The sequence below is a fragment of the Catharus ustulatus genome, chromosome 3 (assembly GCF_009819885.2).
Source record: "Catharus ustulatus isolate bCatUst1 chromosome 3, bCatUst1.pri.v2, whole genome shotgun sequence".
Taxonomy (NCBI): Eukaryota; Metazoa; Chordata; class Aves; order Passeriformes; family Turdidae; genus Catharus; species Catharus ustulatus.
In genome coordinates this window covers 113,777,591-113,803,665 of record NC_046223.1, presented here as the reverse complement: position 1 = coordinate 113,803,665, position 26,075 = coordinate 113,777,591, and the positions used below count along the sequence as shown (strand labels likewise).

General features: G+C 46.1%; 3 protein-coding genes and 2 pseudogenes across 3 annotated transcripts; all 5 read right to left on the bottom strand.

Moving 5' to 3' along the window:
• Window positions 1-1,927: 1,927 nt before the first annotated feature.
• LOC116994258 lies at window positions 1,928-3,285 on the bottom strand (annotated as a pseudogene).
• Window positions 3,286-7,705: 4,420 nt separating this feature from the next.
• Window positions 7,706-8,937, bottom strand: LOC116994245 (taste receptor type 2 member 9-like). The gene has a single exon (XM_033055788.1). The coding sequence runs from the start codon at window positions 8,657-8,659 to the stop codon at window positions 7,706-7,708; it is 954 nt and encodes a 317-aa protein (XP_032911679.1). The 5' UTR covers window positions 8,660-8,937.
• A 4,148-nt stretch (window positions 8,938-13,085) lies between these two features.
• On the bottom strand, window positions 13,086-14,195 carry LOC116993644 (taste receptor type 2 member 41-like). Its single transcript, XM_033054474.1, has one exon. It carries the CDS (start codon window positions 13,956-13,958, stop codon window positions 13,086-13,088), a length of 873 nt encoding a protein of 290 aa, XP_032910365.1. The 5' UTR covers window positions 13,959-14,195.
• Window positions 14,196-17,624: 3,429 nt separating this feature from the next.
• LOC116994274 (taste receptor type 2 member 116-like) lies at window positions 17,625-18,986 on the bottom strand. The gene has a single exon (XM_033055836.1). The coding sequence runs from the start codon at window positions 18,603-18,605 to the stop codon at window positions 17,625-17,627; it is 981 nt and encodes a 326-aa protein (XP_032911727.1). The 5' UTR covers window positions 18,606-18,986.
• A 5,227-nt stretch (window positions 18,987-24,213) lies between these two features.
• Window positions 24,214-25,774, bottom strand: LOC116993643 (annotated as a pseudogene).
• Between the last annotated feature and the right edge of the window lie 301 nt (window positions 25,775-26,075).

Below are 26,075 nucleotides of genomic sequence, written 5' to 3'. Positions count from 1 at the left end.
GTTCAGGCTGGAACTATTTCATGTTTCACCACCTGCTGTGGTGGGTTGACCTTAGGGAGCAGCCAGACCTCCACCCAGCTGTTCCTTCTGTCTCACACACATGTAGGGTAGGGGTGAAAGACAGGATGAAAAAGCTCATGGATCAAGAAAATGGCAGGGAGATCACTCAGCAGTTACTGTCAAGGACAAAGCGTATTTGATGAATTTAATTTATTTGCATCTAGAATATAGAGTCAGGTAATGAGGAAAAAATAGAAAACCTGATTAAAATGCCTCTGCCACTCTTTCATGCCAGGCTCAACTTCACTCCTCCATCCTCAGCTCCTCCAACTCCACTCCCACAGCAGCACAGAGGGAACTCGAATAGGGGTTGCAAGCAGTTCTTAACAAGTTGTTTCCTCCATTCCTTCCTCCTCTTGCTGTTCCCTGATCCAGAGCAAAGCCTGTTACCTGGGTGTTTTAGTGAGCCAGAGTGCACTGGGCAAAGCCAATCTCATGCCCAGGTCCAAGCAGGCCAGCAGAGCAGTCCCACAGAGCAGGGAATGCTGTCCTTGCAGGCAGTGGGGCAGAGAGGACACGCAGGGCTGGCATGGGAAGGGGGCTCTGCACCCCCTGAGCTCCCCAGGGCTGTTCCTGCCTCGCTCTTTGTGCATCAGTGACCACCTCTGGTGAGGGCCAGGGCTCAGCATGTTCACCCAGAGCTATTGGCCACTGCCAGACACTGATACAGCCCATGACAGATCCCACAGCACAGGGCCACAGCAGGAAGCAAGGTAAATCAAAATAGAGATCAACCTGTGGTTTTATTCCGTCAATACAATCTGTTAAAATCTAAATGTTTGTGGCAGTATTGCATTTTTGTTATTATATTTTTTGCATCCAGTGTTTGTATCAGTGTTTCATATTTTTCTTTTACATTAACAGTATAGAAATTTGGCAGAAAATAAATCCTCTGCTGGTCCTCAGAGATCAAAGTGTCTGGGTGCAGTTCAGTTTAATTTCAGATTATCGCAAAGTCATCATGTTACTCTTGTCTTGTTCAAATAAGATCATTTACAGAATCTCAGAATCACAAACAATGCATTTTTTTGTAGAAATACAAATTTGGAATCTTTGCCATTCATAAACACACTCAATGAATTAGTTCTAAATATATGTCGAAAAAAAAGCCTCCTAAACAAAAAAAAAAATCTGTGTGTAATTAATTAATCATAACTTTACCATCAGTTAGTAGTGCAAAGAGAATTTCAATATGGTACAATCTGACAGAGTTGAAGAGAAAATGTTAACAAAGAGATGTTCCCTGCTTTGGGGAGGGGAGCAAAGCAATCCTGATGTCCTGTCTGCACAATGGGGTCATATTCTCATCCTCTGCCAGGGAGGATTTCAAATGCCAAATGGATCCTTTTGGGAGAAGTGCAGCTGAGGTTGCACTCCAAATCCCCTCTTGCTGCCATGGTAAATGGTGGTGGGCAGGCAGCTGATGTGGAAATGAGGGACACCAAGGATTCTGATTGCAAAGGCTGTGGGTCTTGGGCAGGGGCTGAACACTTCATTAGCATCACTGCCTCTTGCACTGGGCTCAGGCAGAGCTAAAGGGCCTCTGCCTGATCATCCATCAGCCCACCAGCAGACTCTCATACCCCCATTAATCCCTTCACCACACAGGGGGTTAGGCATCCTTCCTAAAATCAGGGCTAAATGACTTTGTTAATAACAAAAATGTGTCTCCAAGATGTAGCTAAATCTCAATACAACAATTATACATTTAACTCACAATCATTTAATTCAGTAAATAATTTAGATGTTGAAGAGTGAACATCTGTATCATCTACACTGCCTGAAGAGCTGGATTAGAAATTAACTTCCTTGTTTTCTACATTGAAAAATCACAAATTTGTATGGATTCCAGCTTTTCTCACAGTTCCTACTTGATGCAAAACTCACACTTCACACAGGAGAGAATCTTTAGTAGTGCCTTTTCTAGCTTGAGGTTGCTGAAAATCAGAACAACTGAATGAACACCTGGAAAAGCATGCATGTAAATGGATAGCAGAAGAGGGATGATAATTTCATTCTTCATTATGTAAAGTATTGTTAAGGTAAAACATACAAAGTTCATGCTGTAAATCACTAAGAAGGAGAAAATAGATTTCATGGCTCTGATGTGGGCTTCCATGCTGAGATCCTTCATGGAATTTGTCTGCATCTTGCGTTTGTGACTCCAGAGAGAAAAGAGAAGGAAAACAGCAGATAGCATGACTGCCATGAATGAAACAGCATATCCAAAGCAAGTGAGAAAAAAATAAGTGGAAAAATATTTATCCATTCTGATATTTGCATCCTAAAATTTTCCAGGGCAGGTGATATTGAGTTCGTTATTCTGCATAATTTCATTGATGTTGTTCTTCTGCATAGTATCAGTGATGTCATAGGCAACGATGCCCATTGCCAAGGCTAAAACCCCAGACCCCAACAAGAGCCATGGCACCATCTTGTCAATTTTTGCTTTCAGATAGGTGAAGAAGCTATTCCTGAAATTGGCAATTTTTATGCAATAAAAAGCACAAAGACAGGCTGAAATCCATAAGTTTGAATAATTAAAAAAGTTTTGAAAAGAAGTAATTAGTTGAAGTTCGGTGTGAAGATGAATGTAATTTGGATAAATTATATAGAGGAAACTGTATACCCATGAGAAGCAGTAAAAGTAAATCCTGGAGCATCCCAGAAGAAGCAAGATCTTCTCATTAGAGTTCAGGGTTTTCTTTTTGACCCAGCCAATGCAAAGCACACAAAAGATGAAAGCATTTATCCACACGCCAGCAAATGCCTCCAGGGTGATGATGGCCAAAGCTGTGGCCCCGTATGAAGTGACATTGGATTGGTGTGGAGAGTGACAAGCTTCCATGGTGGAACTGGGGAGCAGAGCTGTGCTGGCCAAGGGGGCTGTGGCAGCAGTGCCTGAGGCAGCTCAGTGGCTGCTGTTGCTGGAGTGTCAGGGATGGCAAGAGGAGCTTTATAGAGCTGCTGCTGCTGCTGCTGCTGCTGCTGCTGCTGGTGCTGGGGGGGATTTTGGTGGCGCTGCTGCTGGGAGCAGGGCAGGTGCAGGGATGTAAATGTGCTGGGTATCCCCTTACCCGGGGCCAGTGTCACTCCTGACTATTTGAATGTTGCTTCAGGGGGGCTGTGTTGGGTGACACAAACAGCAGAGATGTTTTTCTGCAGTGGGGAGTGTTGTGCTTTTGAGACTGATCTCTGTTTGATCAGTGTCAGGCTTCAGCACCTGGGTTCCTGTGTCCCTTTGTCACCTCCAATCATCCATTTAGCTTTGGATACACTAATTGAAAAAAGGATTTCTTTTGCTAATTTTTGATGATGATGATGGGCAGAGCATTTCCTTGAGAGAATTTTGATTTCTTGATATTCCTGTTGTCTGCTTTATGATTTGATGTGATTTTTCGCTGGTTTTGTGACAGAAAACATGGTTTAGAATTTTCAGAGTTTGTTTACTGCTTTCTTTCTTTTCTCTCCATATGCTGGTGATAAAAATGGAATTTACTTCTCTTAGAACAATTGTGAAGGTGTGATGTCTGTGCTCGGTCAGTACTTGTACAGAAACATTAAATGAATATTTCTTGTATTTTCACAATGGTCATCCCCAGTTCAGTGGCCCCCTTCAACTCTCCAAACCACACTGCCACTCTCTTTCACTCCTCTTTTTCCCACCTTCCTTCTCCTCTTTGGAGAGGAGAATTCAAGGTAAAAATGGAAAAAAAAATGGTTTAAGATAAGGACAATTTAGTGAGAAAAACAATGCAATAAGGAAATTAACAGTAACAGTAAGTGTACTGATGCCAGAGGATATAAGAGATTATTATCATGGAAATAACACCTCAGTAATAGACTATATCAGAAGGAACCCCTTCTCCCCTGACGGGAAACCCTTTCCCTTGCCCCTGGTCAATGAGATCATAGAGAATAACCCCGGAGCACTGACCCTGCCCTCTCTTGGCTACTGCAGAAATTAACCCTGTCCTGGTCAGAACCAGGACAAAATGTTACAATAACAGGACCACACCGTGGCTATGGCTTGGAATCAACTCTGTGTGGAGAATCTGGTTTCTTAAAACAAATAAAGACTTGTAGAAATCAGAGTATCCAATGCTGGGCTTTCAGATCAAGAAGATATGGATCAGGTGCTTGAAAGACAGGGGTCTGCTTTTTGTTCAAATCCATCCCCTGTGGCACCACTCAAGAAGGATAGGGCATCTCCAGGATGTTGTATCTACCACCTTATGTGGATTTTTTGGATACCCTTGTGCATCTCAAAATGCATCAGACCTCTGATTTTTTGCATATGGAGAGCCACAGAGCTGTACTGGGATCTGAGAAACATCACACTCACAGTGCATTCCTTCATCTGAATTTGGTTTTGGATGAACACCTTCCGTCTCCAGAATCCTTGTTTTCCTTCTTTACTCTAGGAAATCCCAGATGATGAGCCTTGGTTAGCCAACCTGTTAGGCTTTTAGTTGCCCAGTTTCTTCTGAACAAATCCATTCCATCCATACCTGGCCTTCAATGCCCAGAAGGCCACAATTGTTCCAGGATACAATCCTGGAAAAGAAAAGGCAATCTCCTCAGGGCAGGTGTTATGCTTGATATGGAAATATTAATTCAACTCCAAATCCTTTGTGGCTACAGAAGGTGGATTGGCATGTCATAAAGTGGCTTTCCTTATTTGTTTACTGTTTCTGGGCAGTTGCTGTTTAAGGAGAGTTGGACAGTTTGGTGAGAGGGCCTGGTGGTCTTTGGACAAAGAGATATTGGAATGGTTGAGAGGTTGCTCTGGCCTAAATGGTTGTATCTCTGAATTCAGAAGCAGGAAGGAAGCTTTTTGTAGGTGAGATGAGAATTGCACAGTTGGCACTGGGAATGAGGTACAATGAACCTCTGAACCTGAACTGGTGAAATCAATGACCAGTTCAGGTTCTGCTCTGTTCACGAAGGTGTGAAGGAAATTTTCCTGTTTCAGCAGCCAGGAGGCCCTCTGACAGTCACACCCTGCCATCAGAGACTGTCCCTGCTGGGACCAAAGCCCCTTCAGAGTGGGCAGCTGCCCCACTGCACTGCCTGCACACACCACAGGCAGAGCCAGACCAGGTTTCCTCCCCAGCTTGGCACCAGGTTTCCCATAGTAGAGTCTCAGGCCTCTGGATCTTTAAAGCACTTTCATCATGGCACAGTAACACAGCAGCAGCCCATGCTGGGTGCCTCTGAGGAGGTAACCCAAACATTTGGATCCCTGGGATTTGGTGTCCTTCCAGTGCACGCCCATGATGATTGGAGTGTATTAAGTGTCCAGTCACCTGGTTGGTGCCACAGGTCCCTGTGGTCTTTGCTGTGCAAGGCTTGGCACCATGCTTGGGACTGCCAGCACTTCCCCACACGCTGCAGCTCACATGGATGCTGCTCCCTGAGCTGTGTGCTCTGAATGTTTTCCTTCACACTGGAACTATTTCACATTTGCAGCCCCTGTCATGGTGAGTTGTTCTTGGGCAGCTCTCAGAGCCCCACTCAGTCACTCCTTCACTCTCACTCTGGAACAGGGCAGCGTGGCAAATAAGATGGATCTGCTCAGAAGTCAAGATAAGGACAGAGAAATCCCTCACCAATTATTCTCACAGACAAAACAGACTCGACACAGGGAAAACCAGTTTAATTTATTGCCTATTGAAAACAGAGAAGGATGATGTAGAATATGCACAGAACTAGAATTTTTTATCCTCATGCCCCAGCAGTCTCAAGCTCAATTGAACTCCTTCTGACATTCTCAACCACCTCCTCTCCTCAGCAGCACAGGAGGTCCAGGAATGGGGGTTGTGGTCAGTTCCTAACAAGTTGTCTCCAGCACTCTTGCCCTGCTCCAGCACGGCTGAGTGCCATGGCTTGCAGTCCTTCAGGACCTGTCTTTTCCCACAGGAGCCACAACAGTCGCTGATGAGATGAGCAGTGTCCTGTGTTGGGTCCCTTGGAGTGCCTGGAACTGGCTTTTCCCAGCATGGGGACACCTTGACCTTGCCCTGCTGTGACCCCACAGACCCTCAGCTGCAGCACCTGGCCCAGGCACCCCATGTATCTGCTCATCAGTCATTGAGAGATGAAATTGTGATATTATTGCACGCTGCACCGTGCACAAAACCCACGTTCCTGGGGAATTGAACTGAGCCAAAGTGCACTGGGCAAAGCCAATCTCATGCCCAGGTCCAAGCAGGCCAGCAGAGCAGTCCCACAGAGCAGGGAATGCTGTCCTTGCAGGCAGTGGGGCAGAGAGGACACGCAGGGCTGGCGTGGGAAGGGGGCTCTGCACCCCCTGAGCTCCCCAGGGCTGTTCCTGCCTCGCTCTTTGTGCATCAGTGACCACCTCTGGTGAGGGCCAGGGCTCAGCATGTTCACCCAGAGCTATTGGCCACTGCCAGACACTGATACAGCCCATGACAGATCCCACAGCACAGGGCCACAGCAGGAAGCAAGGTAAACCAAAATAGAGATCAACCTGTGGTTCCATTCAGTCAATTCAATGAGTGAAAATCAAAATGTTTCTGGCAGCTTTGCAGTATTGTTATTATATTTTTTGCATCTGGTTTGTGTATCAGTGATTCATATATTTCTGTTATATTTACAGAATAGAACTTTGACAGAAAATAAACCCTCTGCTGAGCCTCAGAGATCAAAGGGTCTGGCTGCAACTCTGTTTGATTTCAGATTATCGTAAATGCATCATGTACCTCTTGTCTTGTTCAAATAAGATCTTTTACAGAATCTCAGAATTACAAATAATGCATTTTATTGTAGAAATACAAATTTGGAATCATTGCCATTCATAAACACACTCAATGGATTAGATTGAAATATATGTAAACCAAAAAACCTCCTAAACAAAAAAATCTGTGCATAATTATTTAAACTCATTTTTACCATCAGTTCAGCCTATAAACAGAATTTCAGAAGTGTACATTCTGACAGAGTTGCAGAGAAAATGTTAACAAAGAGGTGTTCCCTGCTTTGGGGAGGGGAGCAAAGCAATCCTGATGTCCTGTCTGCACAGTGGGGTCATATCCTCTGCCAGGGAGGATTTCAAATGCCAAATGGATCCTTTTGGGAGAAGTGCAGCTGAGGCTGCACTCCAAATCCCCTCTTGCTGCCATGGTAAATGGTGGTGGGCAGGCAGCTGATGTGGAAATGAGGGACACCAAGGGTTCTGATTGCAAAGGCTGTGGGTCTTGGGCAGGGGCTGAACACTTCATTAGCATCACTGCCTCTTCCACTGGGCTCAGGCAGAGCTAAAGGGCCTCTGCCTGATCATCCATCAGCCCACCAGCAGACTCTCATGCCCCCATTAATCCCTTCAGCACACAGGGGGTTAGGCATCCTTCCTAAAATCAGGGCTAAATGACTTTGTTAATAACAAAAATGTGTCTCCAAGATGTAGCTAAATCTAAATATAATTATAATAATGTATCTAACTCACAATCATTTAACTCAGTAAATATGAATGGCATTTTCTTAACTTAAAAGATGAAGAGTGAATATCAGCGTAATCTACAGTGCCTGAAGTGCTGCATTACAGATGCATTAGAAAATAAATTATTTTCTGAAGTGAAAGACCAACAATTTGCATGGGTTCCAGCTTTTCTCGCTCTTCCTACTTGATGCAAAACTCACACTTCACACAGGAAAGAGTCTTTAACAGTGCCTTTTCCAGCTGGGGATTGCTTAAAATCAGAACAACTGAATGAACACCTGGAAAACCATACACATAGATGTTTGCAAGAATTGTCACAATATTTACATTTGCCATGATATAAAATAATATCAAAACCAAACATACAAAGTTGATGCTGTACATCACTAAGAAGGAGAGAATAGATTTCATGGCTCTGATGTGGGCTTCCACGCTGAGGTCCTTCATGGAGTTTGTCTGCATTTTTTGTTTGTGTTTCCAGAGAGAAAAGAGGAGGAAAACAGCAGAAAAGATGACTGCCATGAATGAAACAGCATATCCAAAGCCAAGGAGAAAAAAAGAAGAGAAAAACAGCTTATCCTTTCTGATACTTTCTTCCAGAAAATTTCTAAAGCAGGTGATATTGAGGTTGTTACTCTGCACAATTTCATTGAAATCATACGTTATGATGCTCATAGCCAAGGCTAAAATCCCAGACCCCAACAAGAGCCACGGCACCATCCTGTCAATTTTTACTTTCAGGAAGATGAAGAACCTATTCCTGAAATTGGCAATTTTTATGCAATAAAAAACACAAAGACAGGCTGACACCCACAAGCTGGAATAATTAAAAAAGGTTGCAAATGATGTAAGCAGTTGAAGTCCGGTGTGAACCTTATGGTAATTTGGATAAATTATAGAAAGGAAGCTGTACACCCATGAGGAGCAGTAAAAGGAAATCCTGGAGCAGCTGAGATGCATCAAGATCTTCTCATTAGAGTTCAGGGTTTTCTTTCTGACCCAGCCAATGCCAAGCACACAAACGATGAAAGCATTTATCCACACGCCAGCAAATGCCTCCAGGGTGATGATGGCCACAGCTGTGGCCTCAGATGAAGTGACATTGGATTGGTGTGGAGAGTGACAAGCTTCCATGGTGGAGCTGGGGAGCAGAGCTGTGCTGGCCAAGGGGGCTGTGGCAGCAGTGCCTGAGGCAGCTCAGTGGCTGCTGTTGCTGGAGTGTCAGGGATGGCAAGAGGAGCTTTATAGAGCTGCTGCTGCTGCTGCTGCTGGGGGGATTTTGGTGGCGCTGCTGCTGGGAGCAGGGCAGGTGCAGGGATGTAAATGTGCTGGGTATCCCCTTACCCGGGGCCAGTGTCACTCTTGACTATTTGAATGTTGCTTCAGGGGGGCTGTGTTGGGTGACACAAAGAGCAGAGATGGTTTTCTGCAGTGGAGGATGTTGTTCTTGTGAGACTGATCCCTGTTTTATGAGTGTCAGGCTTGCAGACCTGTGTGCCTGTGTCCCTTTGTCACCTACAATGAACAAGTTAATTTTGGATATACTGATTAAAAGTAATATTTCTTTTGCTAATTTTTGATGTTGATGTTGGGCAGAGCATGTCTTGGAGAGAATTTTAATTTCCTGAAATTCCTGTTTTCTGCTTTATGTTGTGATGTGATTTTCCTCTGATTTTGCAGACAGAATTGAGAAGATTGTTTAGGATTTTCAGTTTTACCTTTTACTTTTTGTCTTCTTCTCTCCATATGCTTGTGAGAAAAATGGAAATAATTTCTATTGCCACTGTTCTGAAGATGAAGTATCTGTGCTTGTACAGCAGCCTGAAATGAAAATGTTACTCCAGCAGTACCATACTGTGCCTGGGTTTGGGCTGAGATCAGTGTGGGGAATCTGAGACCTTAAAAAAAACAACAGTACAAAATCATGTTCCCAAATGCTGGGTTTTTAAATCAGGAGGATATTGATCAGGTACTTGAAACACATATCTGCTCCTGCTTCTTGTCAATCCCCTCCAGCATCTCAAGAAGGACAAGATTGTATCCAGTTTGCATATTTCAGATGTCCTTGTGCCACTCAGGTGGCAGCAGACTCTTTATGGAGATTGATGCATCTGGATGGGCACACAGCTCTATTGGGATCTGAATGACCGTGCACACAGACTGGATTGTTTCCATCAGAGCCTGATAAAGGCCAAACTCGTTCTCTCTTCATCATCTCTTTTCTTCTTCTTTCATGACATGGAGAGTCCTAAATGATACATAAATTTCATGAATACAAGCCGCACCATTTTCACCAAAATTTTTTTGGAAACCGGGAAGTGCGGCTACTACTCCAGGGCGACTAATATATTAACAGTATTCTAAAAACTGCCAACATGGAAGTGAGAGCCCGGGGCAGCCCCAAGCCAAGCTGGAGCAGAGATGGGAAAGCCTGGCAGAGGCAGGGCCAGCGGTGCGGGGGGCGGGTGGCAGAGCCTGGACTGGCAGGGCGGGAGAGCCCGACTTCGTGGTGAAACCCAACTGAACCGGGGCTAGCAGTGCAGGGGAGCACGGCAGAACCAGGGCTAGCAGCGCAGTGCAGGCCAGCAGAAGCAGGGTCAGCAGTGTGGGAGAGCCCGGCGGCTCAGGGGAGCATGGCAGAAGTGGGAAGCCAGGCGGTGCGGGGAAGCCCGGCAGAACCAGGGCTTGGAGTCCAGGGAAGCTCAGCAGAACCGGGGCTAGCAGCACAGGGGAGCCCAGCAGAACTGTGGGTAGCAGCGTGGGGGAGCCCAGTGGCGTGGGGGCCTGCAGTGCCGACCGGGGCAAGCAAACGTGGCGGTGACGGTGCAGGTGGCGGGGGGGGGGCGAGCAAGGCTGGCGGCGACCACGGCAGCACCGCCCGGCCGGCCCCGAGCGGCCCCGTTGAGCTGTAGCGCCGAGCTGGGCCACCCGGCCCCGTCCGCAACCATGAGCAGGTTGAGCCTGCCTGGCCCCGCCCCGAGCCAGTAAACCCCGCTATGCCGCGATTCTGTTGCTAATTGGCAAATTTGTGAAAGTTGCACACAGATCCTCGCTATGAACGAAAGTGCGGCTAATAGTCCTTTGTGGCTTATGTATGGATGAGGACCTAAATGTTGCCAACAACGTGGAAATGCGGCTTAAAATCCGTGCAGCTTGTATTCGTGAAATAACTTTACATAAATTAGACATGGTGCAGCAACTCATTGGTGTGAAACTGCTGGCTTTGCTCCCTGCTCTCAACTGGAAGAGCATTGCACTGATGGGAGAGATATTGTATAAAAAAAAAAAAAAAAAAGACTGATTATTCCAGATACTGGATGGAATTTCTGACAGAGATTCCAGAACCCTGATTGCCTACAAATTCAGAGTCCTGCAGGAAGAGGAGTTTGCCTTCTGTTGGGCAAGATCTACACCTGGAATGTCCATGTCTGGATCCAGGGAGTGCTGGGGCCAGGGGGGTCCCTGTGAGGGGAGGTTGGGGCTGCACCACGCTGGACACACTGCGGAGTTTTCTCAAGTGGTGCTGGCAGCAGGGCTTTGGCCAGAGCAAGACAAATCCTCTGACCCTGTAGAAGGGCCCCTGTGAGTGCAGCTGTGTCTGTGCTGGACTGTGCTGTTCAGGTGGAGAGCAGCAACTGGCACAGCACAGTCCCAGGGAGAAGAATGGCCTTCGACCAGAAAGATGAGGACAGGAACTCCAGAAAGAAGACCTTGAGATAAACCCACCCCCTGCTTTTGGGAGAACAGCACAAGCTCTGCTCAGAAGAAAAATGGAACATGAAGGTGGAAGCAATAGTGTGTAATGTCTCTTTGGTAGCCTCTGGTGGTGCCTTTGTCTTGTTTTGGTAGTGAGGTTGTGGTGGTGCTTCCCCCTCCCCTTTTCAGGCTGTGATGTGAGAAATGCTCCTGAGGCCTCGGCCTCGCTGAGCAGCTCCTGGCCCAGCTGCTCTTGAGCTCACCAGAGCTGTCAGAACAGCAGCAGTGCCTGCTCCCAGGAACTGCTGCTGCCCGAGGACATCCTGGGCATTTTAGGAGCGGCCCTTTTTGCGTTTTCTTTGCCTGAATGGCTTCAATTTCTGGTTCTCACACTTTCAAAGAAAGAGTGTGGAACCCTAGTGCAACCAGGGTGAAAAACTATTATGACTAAAGCACTGCTCCTTGCAGCGCTATAAATAAAATTGAGGGACCACAATGAGACCCTCTGAGCTCTCCTGGGCCCCAGCAGGCCTCTCATGGCCGGGACTCTCAAGTTTGTTGCACTCAGGGAATCTCTGAAAAACAACCAGTCCTGGGCTGATCCCCCCACTCAAGGATCTACCCTTGGCCTGGTGATGACATGTAAAGACATCCAAAGTGAGTATTTTACTGCCTTTGAGGGGAATTTTTCAGAGGTACTTTGCACCGACTCTTTCTGTCTTTATGCCTACACATGTGAATATGTTGCGACAAATATGAGAGAAATGCTGCTCTCTTACATGTTCAAGTACCTTAGATATGTACATTAGGCCTGTAAATAATTTTAATATAAGCTAACATTGAAATTAAATGCTGTTTAGTGCTATTCCTTTGCTAAACTGTTAAGATGTAAGTTAAGTACTTTTGAGAGCTGTCGTGCTTTGAGACCATATTCCATTTCATCCTTGCTCTTGCTGTCATTTTACACACACACCTAAACACACAGATACACACTCACACACTCACATACAGACACACTCACACACAGACACACTCACACACAGACACACACACAGATAGTCCTTGGTTCATTTCTGTTTTAATTGATGGAACATTTTTCCTGCTTTTTTGTTTTCCTTGGTGTGCCTTAACTATCTAGTTAGTAGTAGAGTGAATCTGCCCAACAAACTTCATCATGCTCTTGCTTATTATTAAATCTGAATTGTACTGACACACTTGCCAGTGATTTTTGAAGCAATCTCAAACACTCATTTGTAACAGGGCCATAGCTGCTTCTTCTGGCTGAAGGGGAGATGTTGATGTTGGGCTGTCTCTGGACACATGGGTCTAACAGCCCCAACTCCCATTCCTGGCCCAGCTAAAGGGACCAGGTGTCCATCACTTCTTTCATGTCTCTGGGACTTCCAAGAGTGTTGGAGCACTGCCTTGCTTTCAACAGTGTCCCCAGCCCCTTTTTTGCCTCTGCTGAGGGGAATGCTCTCTCCACAAGATCTTGGGCTTTAGCACCTCCCTTACCTGAGGGAGCCTCAGATGTTTGCTCTCCAGCACTGGCAGATTATTTTCCTCCTGGGAGAAGAGGAGGCCAAACAAACCTTGCCAAGAATGGATGGAAAAGTCACCATTAGCACAAGGCATAGGGAAAGATGTCCCTTTGTGCCCGAGTTGGTGACAGAAGTGAACAAATCAGATTCTGCTCTGTTTGTTCTGGAATTATTTCATGAGAATGGGCACGTTGTTGAGCTTGGGCAGATGCCATGTCCCCACCCAGCTGCTCCTTCATTCTTGCTACACAACAGGCCGGGGTGGAAGAGAAATTTTTACTGCATGGAGAAAACAGAATTGAGTTGAGAAAAATGAATTTAGTTTATTGGCTATGGATAATGGAGGAGCATAATGAGGAACAAACACAATAATACAACCTATGATTTTCTTTCTTCCTTGCATAAATCAGTGTCATAATAAAAAATACAAAGTTGATACTGTACATTAGTAAGAAGGAGAGAATAGATTTCATGGCTTTGACATGGGCTTCCATGCTGGGGTTCATCATGGAGTTTGTCTGCATCTTGCATTTGTGTTTCCAGAGAGAAAAGAGAAGGAAAAGAGCAGAGAAGACGACTGCTGTTAATGAAGTGGAAAATACAAGTCCTATGACAAAACCAATAGGCAGTAAATATTCTTCCAGTCTGATAATGTGTTTCAGATAATACCCTTGCCTGCTGTAATTGCGATTGTTACACTGTGTTTCATTGCAGATGTGGTAGACAAGAATGCTGAAAACAAATGCCAAAAGCACAGATCCTAACAAGAACCATGGAACAATCTTGTCAATTTTTAGTTTCAGGTAGATGAAGAAGCTGTTGCTGAAATTGGCAATTTTTTTACAGTAAAGTACACAAAGACAAGCTGAGAGCCATATGTTTGAGCAATCAAAAAAGCTTTGAAAACCTGCAAGAGATTCAAGTAGGAGAGGAACACAAAAGCAATAGGGATATATTATTAAAAGAAAAGAATATAACCATGAGATGCCTAAATACCAAAACCTGGAGCATCCCAGCAGCAGCAAGATCTTCTCATTAGAGTTCAGGGTTTTCTTATTGACCCAGCCAATGCAGAGCACACAAACGATGAAAGCATTTATCCACACGCCAGCAAATGCCTCCAGGGTGACGATGGCCAAAGCTGTGGCCCCGTATGAAGTGACATTGGATTGGTGAGGAGAGTGACAAGCTTCCATGGTGGAGCTGGGGAGCAGAGCTGTGCTGGCCAAGGGGGCTGTGGCAGCAGTGCCTGAGGCAGCTCAGTGGCTGCTGTTGCTGGAGTGTCAGGGGTGGCAAGAGGAGCTTTATAGAGTTGCTGCTTCTGCTGCTGCTGGGGGGGATTTTGGTGGCGCTGCTGCTGGGAGCAGGGCAGGTGCAGGGATGTAAATGTGCTGGGTATCCCCTTACCCGGGGCCAGTGTCACTCTTGACTATTTGAATGTTGCTGCTGGGGGGCTGAGTTGGGTGACACAAAGAGCAGAGATGTTTTTCTGCAGTGGGGACTCTTGTTCTTGTGTGACTGTTCCCTGTTTGATCAGTGTCAGGCTTCAGCACCAGGGATCTTATGTCCTTTGTCCATCTATAACAATTATCCAAAACCCTGACTGTGCTCTGCAGAGTACTGTCCAGGCACTCACTGCCTTTTTAAATTACAGAGTCTGGGAACTGCAAATTGCAACCATGATGCAATAAAATGAATGGATTTGAATCCTTCACAGGCATTGAAATCCATGGTACTTTTACCAATGGCATTGCCTTACGAGTAAGTGACGGACCACATGCTGGGGCATATGAGGGGAGACACAGAAAGTAAAGCTGGAATTTTTTCCGGAGAAGCAGTGGAACCTATGGAAAAAAAGGGTAAATATCAGGAGAAGTCCCTGCGCCAAGGTTCCTACCTCATCTGCTGCGAAAGTGAAGGATTTTAAGGATGGCACAATACTGAGTTTTTCACACACTGCAGTGCCCTAAATCAACGAAATGCATTTAGATCCTGAAATCTGTGAGGTTTTTAGCATGGAAGTTGAGTCAAGCTCTGTAGGGCATGGACTGCCCATGCACTTTGGGTTAGTACAGGACCTGTCCCATTTGGCCTTGCACATCTGGACCACAGTAACCAAGGAGATCTCTTGTGGAACCATTCAAAATGAAAGCCCAACAAAGAGCAATAGTGCTATGCCTAAAGGAAATTAATCTCCAGCATTTTTTTCTTCAGAATGATGATTGCCATGTTTTCTGTGGGATGTGTGCCAGCATTATGTTATGTGAGTATTAATATTACATCCTCAAAAGTTCTTTTTTTTTTTTTTCCTGGCACTCCTAAAGACTTGAAATGAGACCCAGAGCAGTTTTCCATAATGTGCAAGCACTTGGCAGCCATTCCCATTGACTTCTGACATCTCTCATGTGTTACCTTCTCCAAGCCAGGCACATCCTGCTTCTGTCCCCATGGGCTGGGCAGTGGGGCTGTGCTGATGGACACCCTGTCCCCTGCAGTGCCAGCTGAGTGGGGCTGGTGCACAGGGCAGTGACGCTGAGCTGGGTGTCACATTGTCAGGGACTTGACAGCAATGCAAGAAGGGATGTGCAGTGTGCTTTGCTGGGGCTCTGGTGTTTTGTGTGGTAGCACATGCAAGTTGCTGGCTTGTGCCTGCTGAGTCTTGTGGCATGTGAGGATGTAAGGGATGGTGTTGCAGTGGATGGAGGGAATAAGATGGATCTCCCAGGGGTTTCCTGTGGAAGTAGTCAGGACTGTCATGTTCAATGATGAAGTTCATCAGCATCAGCAGGGGAAGAAGGGAGGTGTGGTTGTTCCTGTCCTTTCAAGGCCTTTGCCTGGGGAGTTGTGTCCAGAAGAGATGCTTAAGATCTGCCTCTGGGCCTGAGCTGGTGACAGAAGTGGCCAGTTCAGGTTGTGCTGTGTTCATGCTGGAACTACTTCATGTTTCACCACCTGCCGTGGTGGCTTGACCTTAGGGAGCAGCCAGACCTCCACCCAGCTGTTCCTTCTGTCTCACACACGTAGGGTAGGGGTGAAAGACAGGATGGAAAAACTCATGGATCGAGATAAAGGCAGGGAGATCACTCACCAGTTACTGTCAAGGACGAAATGTATTTGATGAATTTAATTTATTTGCTTATAGAATATAGAGTCAGATAATGAGGAAGAAATAGAAAACCAGATTACACTGCCTCTGCCACTCTTTCATGCCAGGCTCAACTTCACTCCTCCATCCTCAGCTCCTCCAACTCCACTCCCACATCAGCACAGAGGGAACTCAAATAGGAGTCGCAATCAACTCCTAACAAGTTGTTTCCTCCATTCCTTCCTCTTCTTGCTGTTCCCCTGATCCAGAGCAAAGCCTGTTACCTGGGTGTTTTAGTGAGCCAGAGTGCACTGGGCAAAGCCAATCTCATGCCCAGGTCCAAGCAGGCCAGCAGAGCAGTCCCACAGAGCAGGGAATGCTGTCCTTGCAGGCAGTGGGGCAGAGAGGACACGCAGGGCTGGCGTGGGAAGGGGGCTCTGCACCCCCTGAGCTCCCCAGGGCTGTTCCTGCCTCGCTCTTTGTGCATCAGTGACCACCTCTGGTGAGGGCCAGGGCTCAGCATGTTCACCCAGAGCTATTGGCCACTGCCAGACACTGATACAGCCCATGACAGATCCCACAGCACAGGGCCACTGCAGAAAGCAAGGTAAACCAAAATAGAGATCAACTAGTGGGTTTATTCCGTCAATACAATCAGTGAAAATCAAAATGTTTCTGGCAGCTTTGCAGTACTGTTATTATATTTATTGCATCCAGTGTTTGTATCAGTGTTTCATATTTTTCTGTTACATTATGAGAATAAAACTTTGGCAGAAAATAAACCCCTTGTTGTTCCGCAGAGATCAAAGGGTCTGGGTGCAGCTCAGTTTGATTTCAGATTATTGCAAAGTCATCATGTAACTCTTGTCTTGTTCAAATAAGATCATTTACAGAATCTCAGAATCACAAATAATGCATTTTATTGTAGAAATACAAATTTGGAATCATTGCCATTCATAAACACACTCAACGGATTAGTTCTAAATATATGTAGAAAAAAAAGCCTCCTAGACAAAAAAAAAATCTGTGTGTAATTAATTAATCATAACTTTACCATCAGTTAGTAGTGCAAACAGAATTTCAATATGGTACAATCTGACAGAGTTGAAGAGAAAATGTTAACAAAGAGGTGTTCCCTGCTTTGGGGAGGGGAGCAAAGCAATCCTGATGTCCTGTCTGCACAGTGGGGTCATATTCTCATCCTCTGCCAGGGAGGATTTCAAATGCCAAATGGATCCTTTTGGGAGAAGTGCAGCTGAGGCTGCCAAATCCCCTCTTGCTGCCATGGTAAATGGTGGTGGGCAGGCAGCTGATGTGGAAATGAGGGACACCAAGGGTTCTGATTGCAAAGGCTGTGGGTCTTGGGCAGGGGCTGAGCACTTCATTAGCATCACTGCCTCTTCCACTGGGCTCAGGCAGAGCTAAAGGGCCTCTGCCTGATCATCCATCAGCCCAGCAGCAGACTCTTATGCCCCCATGAATCCCCTCACCACACAGGGGGGTTAGGCATCCTTCCAAAAATCATGGCTAAATGACTTTGTTAATAACAAAAATGTGTCTCCAAGATGTAGCAAAATCTAAATATATTTATAATAATGTATTTAACTCACAATCATTTAACTCAGTAGATATGAATGACATTATCTTAACTTAGATGTTGAAGACTGAACATCTGTATGAACTACACTGCCTGGAGAGATGGATTGGGAATTAACTTCCTTGTTTTGAGCATTGAAAGATGACAAATTTGTATGGATTCCAGCTTTTCTCACAGTTCCTACATGATGCAAAACTCATATTTCACACAGGAGAGAATCTTTAGCAGTGCCTTTTCCAACTTGGGGTTGCTGAAAATCAGAACAACTGAATGAACACCTGGAAAAGCATGCAAGCAAATAGATAGCAGAAGAGGGATGATCTTTTCATTCTTCATTACGTAAATTATTGTTAAGGTAAAACCTACAAAATTCATGCTGTAAATCACTAAGAAGGCGAGAATAGATTTCATTGCTCTGATGTGAGCTTCCATGCTGAGATCCTTCATGGAGTTTGTCTGCATCTTGCATTTGTGTCTCCAAAGAGAAAAGAGAAGGAAAACAGCAGATAACATGACTGCCATGAATGAAGCAGCATATCCAAAGGAAGTGAGAAAAAAATAAGAGAAAAAATGTTTATCCATTCTGATATTTGCATCCCAAAAATTTCCAGGGCAGGTGACATTGAGGCTGTTATTCTGCATAATTTCATTGACGATGTTCTTCTGCATAGTATCAGTGATGTCATAGGTAATGATGCCCATTGCAAAGGCTAAAACCCCAGACCCCAACAAAAGCCATGGTACCATCTTGTCAATTTTTGCTTTCAGATAGATGAAGAAACTATTCCTGAAATTGGCAATTTTTATGCAATAAAATACACAAAGACAGGCTGAAATCCATAAGTTTGAATAATTAAAAAAGTTTTGAAAAGAAGTAATTAGTTGAAGTATGGTGTGAACCAGAAGGTAGTTGTGATAAATTATATAGAGGAAACTATATATCCATGAGAAGCACAGAAAGGATATCCTGGAGCATCCCAGCAACAGCAAGATCTTCTCATTAGAGTTCAGGGTTTTCTTTTTGACCCAGCCAATGCCAAGCACACAAACGATGAAAGCATTTATCCACACGCCAGCAAATGCCTCCAGGGTGATGATGGCCAAAGCTGTGGCCCCGTATGAAGTGACATTGGATTGATGTGGAGAGTGACAAGCTTCCATGGTGGAGCTGGGGAGCAGAGCTGTGCTGGCCAAGGGGGCTGTGGCAGCAGTGCCTGAGGCAGCTCAGTGGCTGCTGCTGCTGGAGTGTCAGGGATGGCAAGAGGAACTTTATAGAGCTGCTGCTGCTGCTGCTGCTGCTGGTGCTGCTGCTGGGGGGGATTTTGGTGCCGCTGCTGCTGGGAGCAGGGCAGGTGCAGGGATGTAAATGTGCTGGGTATCCCCTTACCCGGGGCCAGTGTCACTCTTGACTATTTGAATGTTGCTGCTGGGGGGCTGTGTTGGGTGACACAAAGAGCAGAGATGTTTTTCTGCAGTGGGGAGTGTTGTGCTTTTGAGACTGATCTCTGTTTGATCAGTGTCAGGCTTCAGCACCTGGGTGCCTGTGTCACTTGGTCACCTCCAATGATCCATTTAGCTTTGGATACACTAATTAAAAATAGTATTTCTTTTGCTAATTTTTGATATTGATGATGGGCTGAGCACGTCCTTGAGAGAATTTTTATTTCCTGATATTCCTGTTCTCTGCTTTATGGTTTGATATGATTTTCCTGTGACAGAAAACATGGTTTAGTATTTTCAGAGTTTGTTTACTGCTTTTGTTCTTTTCTCTCCATATGCTGGTGAGAAAAATGGAATTTACTTCTCTTACAACAATTGTGAAGGTGTGATGTCTGTGCTCGGTCAGTACTTGTACAGAAACTTTAAGTGAATATTTCTTATGTTTTCAGAATGGTCATCTCCAGTTCGGTGCCCTCACTTCAACTCACCAAACCACAATGCCGTTCTCTTTCACTTCCCTTTTCCCCACCTTCCTTCTCCTCTTTGGAGAGGAGAATTCAAGGTTTAAATGGAAAATAACATGGCTTAAATATGAACAATTTACTAAGAAAAACTATGCAATAATGAAATGAACAGTAACAGTAAGAGTACTGATGTGAGAGGGCATAAGAGAAGAAATTATTAACACGGGAATAACTCCTCAGTAATAGACAATATCAGAAGGAACCCCTTCTCCCCTGAAGGGAAACCCTTTCCCTTGCCCCTGGTCAATGAGATCATAGAGAATAACCCCTGAGCACTGGCCCTGCCCTCTCCTGGCTACTGCAGAAATCAACCCTGTCCTGGCCCGAACCAGGACAAAATGTTACAATAACAGGACCACACCGTGGCTATGGCTTGGAATCAGCTCTGTGTGGAGAATCTGGTCCCTTAAAAGAAATAAAGGTGTGTAGAAATCGGAGTATCCAATGCCGGGTTTTCAGATCAAGAAGATATGGATCAGGTCCTTGAAAGACAGGGGTCTGCTTTTTGTTCAAATCCATCCCCTGTGGCCCCGCTCAAGAAGGGGAAGGCATCTCTAGGAATTTGTATCTACCATCTTATGTGGATTTTTTGGATGCCCTTGTGCATCTCAAAATGCATCAGACCTCTGATTTTATGCATATGGAGAGCCACAGAGCTGTACTGGGATCTGAGAGACATCACACTCACAGTGCATTGCTTCATCTGAACTTGATTTTGGATTAACACCTTCCGTATCCAGAATCTCTGTTTTCCTTCTTTATTATAGGAAATCCCAGATGATGAGCCTTGGTTAGCTAACCTGTTAGGTTTTTAGTTGCCCAGTTTCTTCTGAACAAATCCATTCCATCCATACCTGGCCTTCAATGCCCCGAAGGCCACATTTGTTCCAGGATACAATCCTGGAAAAGAAAAGGCAATCTCCTCAGGGCAGGTGTTATGCTTGATATGGAAATACTAATTCAACTCCAAATCCTTTGTGGCTACAGAACATGGATTGGCATGTCATAAATTGGCTTTCCTTATTTGTGTGCTGTTTCTGGGCAGTTGCTGTTTAAGGAGAGTTGGACAGTTTGGTGAGAGGGCCTGGTGGATTGTATGTTCTTTGGACAAAGAGATATTGGAATGGTTGAGAGGTTGCTCTGGCCTAAATGGTTGTATCTCTGAATTCAGAAGCAGGAAGGAAGCATTTTGTAGGTGAGATGAGAATTGCACAGCTGGCACTGGGAATGAGGTACAACGACCCTCTGAGCCTGAACTGGTGAAATCAATGACCAGTTCAGGTTCTGCTCTGTTCACGCTGGTGTGAAGGAAACTTTCCTGTTTCAGCAGCCAGGAGGCCCTCTGACAGTCACACCCTGCCACCAGAGACTGTCCCTGCTGGGACCAAAGCCCCTTCAGAGTGGGCAGCTGCCCCACTGCACTGCCTGCACACACCACAGGCAGAGCCAGACCAGGTTTCCTCCCCAGCTTGGCACCAGGTTTCCCATAGTAGAGTCTCAGGCCTCTGGATCTTTAAAGCACTTTCATCATGGCACAGTAACACAGGTGCAGCCCATGCTGGGTGCCTCTGAGGAGGTAAGCCAAACGTTTGGATCCCTGGGATTTGGTGTCCTTCCAGTGCATGCCCATGATGTTTGGAGTGTATTAAGTGACCAGGCACCTGGTTGGTGCCACAGGTTCCTGTGGTCTTTGCTGTGCAAGGCTTGGCACCATGCTTGGGACTGCCAGCACTTCTCCACATGCTGCAGCTCACATAGATGCTGCTCCCTGAGCTGTGTGCATTGAATGTCATCAGTTTTGCAGCATGATTATTGTCTTTTTTCATCCAGTCTCTGTAAAAGTTCTAAATGACTTTGCTATTGAGAAAAGCTTGACTCAAAGAGATGTTTTATTTACAGTAATTTTACGACTATAAGGCGCACCGGACTGTAAGGCTCACCCCCCGGGAGTCGGCAAATTTCACAACTTTGTAGATCATATAAGGCGCACTGGACTATAACGCGAACTTTTTTTTTGCCGCAAAGATCTGTGTTGCGTGCAACAAAGTAACTAATTAGTAATGGAATCCCACGATGGTGCAGTTTACTGGCATGTGCTCAAATTGGAAACATTTTAACAGATTGGTGTAGCCTTTAAATGCAGCTGCAAGCGCCCTCCCCGTGCACAGGGTCCGGCACTCCCGCCCACGTCTGATTGGCGAGGTGGGGCTCGAGGTGGCCGCGGCTCGCAGCCGCCATGGTTCAGTGCGGTCAAGGCTCACACCTCGGACTTGCTGCAGTTCAGGGCGGCTAAGGACCTTCCGCGGCTCATGGCGGTGTGGCGCTGCCCGCCCCCTCTCTCCCTGTGCAGCCGCCGCTGGCTGGGGGCTGGGACCAAGGGCCAGGCGGTGCCTCTCAGCCCGCGCGGCTGCTGCTGGTCGGGGGCTGGCCACTCCTGCCCCCACTCGCAGCTGGGCTCACGGCTCGCACTTTTTATTTTTGCAGCGAGGAGCTGAGCCGTGTGCAGCAAAGTAATGAATTACTGGCAGTTTGCAAACATTTTTCACAGACTGGCATAGCCTTTAAACACGGCCCCAGGTGCCCTCCCCGTACCACATGCCCCCGCATTCCCGCCTGACCCCGGCACCAGCTGGCGCAGTTCGCAGATCCTGGATACCACCGCGCAGCCACGCGTCCCAGCTTCCCCTGCCTGGCGGCCACAGTTGCCGCGGGCCCAGGCACTCCTTCCCAGTGCTGGCTGGTGCAGCTTGGCTTGCGGCTCGACCACCATGGCCGCTGGGGCTCCTTCCTCCCACATAAGGCCTGTGGCCGGTGGCCGCTCCTTGTTCCCCTCCACGCCCGGGAAGTGACCGGCGCCACCGCGACCCAGTGGCTCCTCGTTTCCCCGGCGCTGTCTGGTGGTTTCTCGTTCCCCCCGGGCCCAGGCTGCAGCCAGCGCCGCCCTGCGGTTCCTTGTTCACCCTGCACCCGGCACTGCCCGGCGACTCCTTGTTCTCTTCATGCCTGGGTTGCGGCCGCCGCCAACTGATGGCTTCTTGTTCCCTCCGCGCCAGGCCCGGGGGCAGCTCCCTCCCTCCCCACGCAGCTCCTGCCAGCCGTGGTCACCAGCTCCCGCCCCCGCTCGTGACTCGGCGCTCCTGTGGCACCACCCCCGATTGCGGCTCACACTTCCATGTTTGCAAACTTCACATCTTTGTCCATTATATATGGCACACTGGACTATAAGGTGGACTTCCGGGTTTGGGGTAAAACTTTAGTCAAATGGGTGTGCCTTATAGTGGTGAAATTACTGTAAAGGCAAATACAGTAATTTCACAATTATAAGCCGCACTGAGTATAAGCCGCACTTCTGGATTTCAGTAACTTTTTGGTTTTTTGTCCATATATAAGCCGGACCTGATTATAAGCCGCATGTTACAATACAGAGTGTGATAAAAGGTATCTGTTCTATCACCATCTGTTGAGGGTGAGGGCAGTGATCCTTATCTCAATGGCAGATAATCTGGTAATGGGCCATCCATTGAAACCAGGCAGGGCATTGTTCTTTATCTTTTCACATCCCATCCTTCCTCCAGGGAGTCATTGTCTGCTAATGGCCCACTGAGTCCCACTGTGTGACTGATAAAATTACTGCATCCCATTGAAAGTTGCTCCAGCCAGGAGGAAGAGCCCAACATTTCTTACCAAATAAAAACAGAGGTTTGGGACACTAAGGGAGCCCCTTTCTCCACTGGACTCCAGAGGAAAACTGGATTTCTCCACATCACCACTGGACCTCCAGAGGGAAACTGCACCTTGTACAGGAGCACTGCTCCAACTGAGCCACATCTGTCACTGCAGGAGGATGCAGCCACCATGGAATGGGACTGCTGCCAACACCCTGCCTGACGGGTGTCAGGTTGTACTCTGACTTTGTCAGGGTTTGGAGTTTGTTTCTTTGTAGTACTGTATTTCTATTTTGATTTCCCTAGAAAAGAACTGTTATTCCTAATTCCCATATTTTTGCCTGAAAGCCCCTTGATTTCCAAATTATAATAATTTGGAGAGAGGGGGTTTACATTCTCCATTTCAAAGAGAAGCTCGTGCCTTTCTCAGCAGACACCTGTCCTCCAAACTAAAACAGCAACTTTTTGTTCTTTGTCCATATATAAGCCGCACCTGATTATAAGCCGCACTTTGGGTTCGGACCAAAATTTTAGTCAAAATGGTGTGGCTTATAATCGTGAAATTACTGTAATAATTTCTTTTCCCCATAATCATATAATTTGAAAGAATTTGAAATATATTGTCTTACTTTGTAGGACAGGTGTCTGTTAAGAAAGGCAGGGGACTCTCTTTGAAATGGAGAATGTAAACCCCCTCCCTCCAAATTATTATAATTTTGAAATTAAGCAGCTCTCGGGCAAAGACATGAAAATTAGGAATAACAGTTCTTCACTAGGGAAATTAAAATAGAAATATAGTACTACAAAGAAACAAACCCCAAACCCTGACACAGTCAGAGTACAACCTGACACCCTGTCAGGCAGGGTGTTGGTAGCAGTCCCATTAAATGGTGGCTGCATCCTCCTGCAGTGACAGATGTGATTCAGTTAAAGCAATGCTCCTGCAGAAGGTGCAGTTTCCCTTCGAAGGTCGAGTGATGATATGGAAAAGTCCAGTTTTCCTCTGGAGTCCAGGGAAAGAAGGGCTACTTGGTGTCCCAGAATTTCAGTTTTTACCTAGGTAGGAAAGACTGGGCTCTTCCCTCTGTCTGGAGAAACTCCCAATGGGATGCAGTAATTTTATCAGTCACACAGTGGGACTCAATGGCCATTGGCAGAAGATAACGCCTTGGAGGAAGGATGGGCTGTGAAAAGATAAAGAACAATGCCCAACTTGGTTTCAACGGATAGCCCATTTGCAGAATATCTCCCACAGAGATAAGGATCACTGCCCCACCTGGTCTCAACCAAGGGTGATAGAATAGATACCTTTTATCACAGCCTGTATTGTAACCCAAGATATATATACAGCTGAACGTGTCTGATATCTGCCTGGATGGTTGCTGTGAGAATTAACGGAACTTGTTTTCTGTACAGATATTTTGCATGAGCTCCAGATTTTGTTACACTTTCTACCTCTTGAAAATATGGACTTCATACAGGAAGGAATTCGAAGCAGTTTCTTTTCCAGCTTGGGATTGCTGAAAATCAGAATAAGGGAATGAATACCTGGAAAAGCATGTTTAATTAATTAAGAAAAAATATTACATGACTTTGGTACACATTGTATAAATTAGAGTCAGGATCAAGGTCACAAAGTTAACGCTGTACATGATGAAGAAGGAGAGAATAGATTTCATGGCTCTGATGTGGGTTTCCATGCTGGGGCTGTTCAGGGAGATTGTCTGCATCTTGCGTTTTTGTCTCCACAGAGAAAAGAGAAGGAAAGCAACAGAAGAGATGACTGCCATGAATGAAGCAGTAAATAAAATGCCAGTGACAAAAAAAAGAGGGTAAAAATGTTCCTATATTCTGATAGTTGCTTTCCAAAGTCTTCCTTGGTAAGTGAAATTGAGGTTTTTAGAGACAGCTTTATCTACCTGGTTGTAGATAAGAATTCCAAAAATAAGGGGGAAAATCACTGACCCCAACAAAAGCCATGGCAGCATCCTATCAATTTTTACTTTCAGATGGATGCAGAAACTGTTCCTGAAATTGGCAATTTTTATACAGTAAAAAACATAAATACAGCCTGAAACATATAAACTGGAACAATTTAAAAAACTATAAGCAGCCTGAAGTAATTGAAATATGGAATGAACCAGAAGGCAGTCAGGGTAAAGTTTTGAGAGAAGCACAAAGAGTAAAACCGGGAGCATCCCAGCAGCAGCAAGATCTTCTCATTAGAGTTCAGGGTTTTCTTTTTCACCCAGCCAATGCAAAGCACACAAACGATGAAAGCATTTATCCACACGCCAGCAAATGCCTCCAGGGTGATGATGGCCAAAGCTGTGGCCCCATATGAAGTGACATTGGATTGGTGTGGAGAGTGACAAGCTTCCATGGTGGAGCTGGGGAGCAGAGCTGTGCTGGCCAAGGGGGCTGTGGCAGCAGTGCCTGAGGCAGCTCAGTGGCTGCTGCTGCTGGAGTGTCAGGGATGGCAAGAGGAGCTTTATAGAGCTGCTGCTACTGCTGCTGCTGCTGGTGCTGGGGGGGATTTTGGTGCCGCTGCTGCTGGGAGCAGGGCAGGTGCAGGGATGTAAATGTGCTGGGTATCCCCTTACCCGGGGCCAGTGTCACTCTTGACTATTTGAATGTTGCTTCAGGGGGGCTGTGTTGGGTGACACAAACAGCAGAGATGTTTTTCTGCAGTGGAGAGTGTTGTGCTTTTGAGACTGATCCCTGTTTGATCAATGTAAGGCTTCAGCACCTGTGCTCTGCAGAGAACGATCAGGGCACTTGTCACCGTCCGCACAACCTGAGCGGGGGTCGTGTTGGTTCGTTTGACCACGGGGTGCAAAGGACAACAGCAAGAGACTAAGGTTCTGTTCAGCAACAAGCAGCAAAGCAATTTATTGAGGGCCAACAATTGAGTTTTGTGGTAATGGTGAGAAGGAGAGAGATAAAAAGATGCTGAAGTAGGGAGGGAGAGAGAGACAGAGAGACAGAGAGACAGAGAGACA

Bases quoted from the DNA above. Each gene is read 5' to 3' on its own strand.
- LOC116994274 (XM_033055836.1), bottom strand. From the start codon at position 18,605: ATGGAAGCTTGTCACTCTCCACATCAATCCAATGTCACTTCATACGGG.
- LOC116993644 (XM_033054474.1), bottom strand. From the start codon at position 13,958: ATGGAAGCTTGTCACTCTCCTCACCAATCCAATGTCACTTCATACGGG.
- LOC116994245 (XM_033055788.1), bottom strand. From the start codon at position 8,659: ATGGAAGCTTGTCACTCTCCACACCAATCCAATGTCACTTCATCTGAG.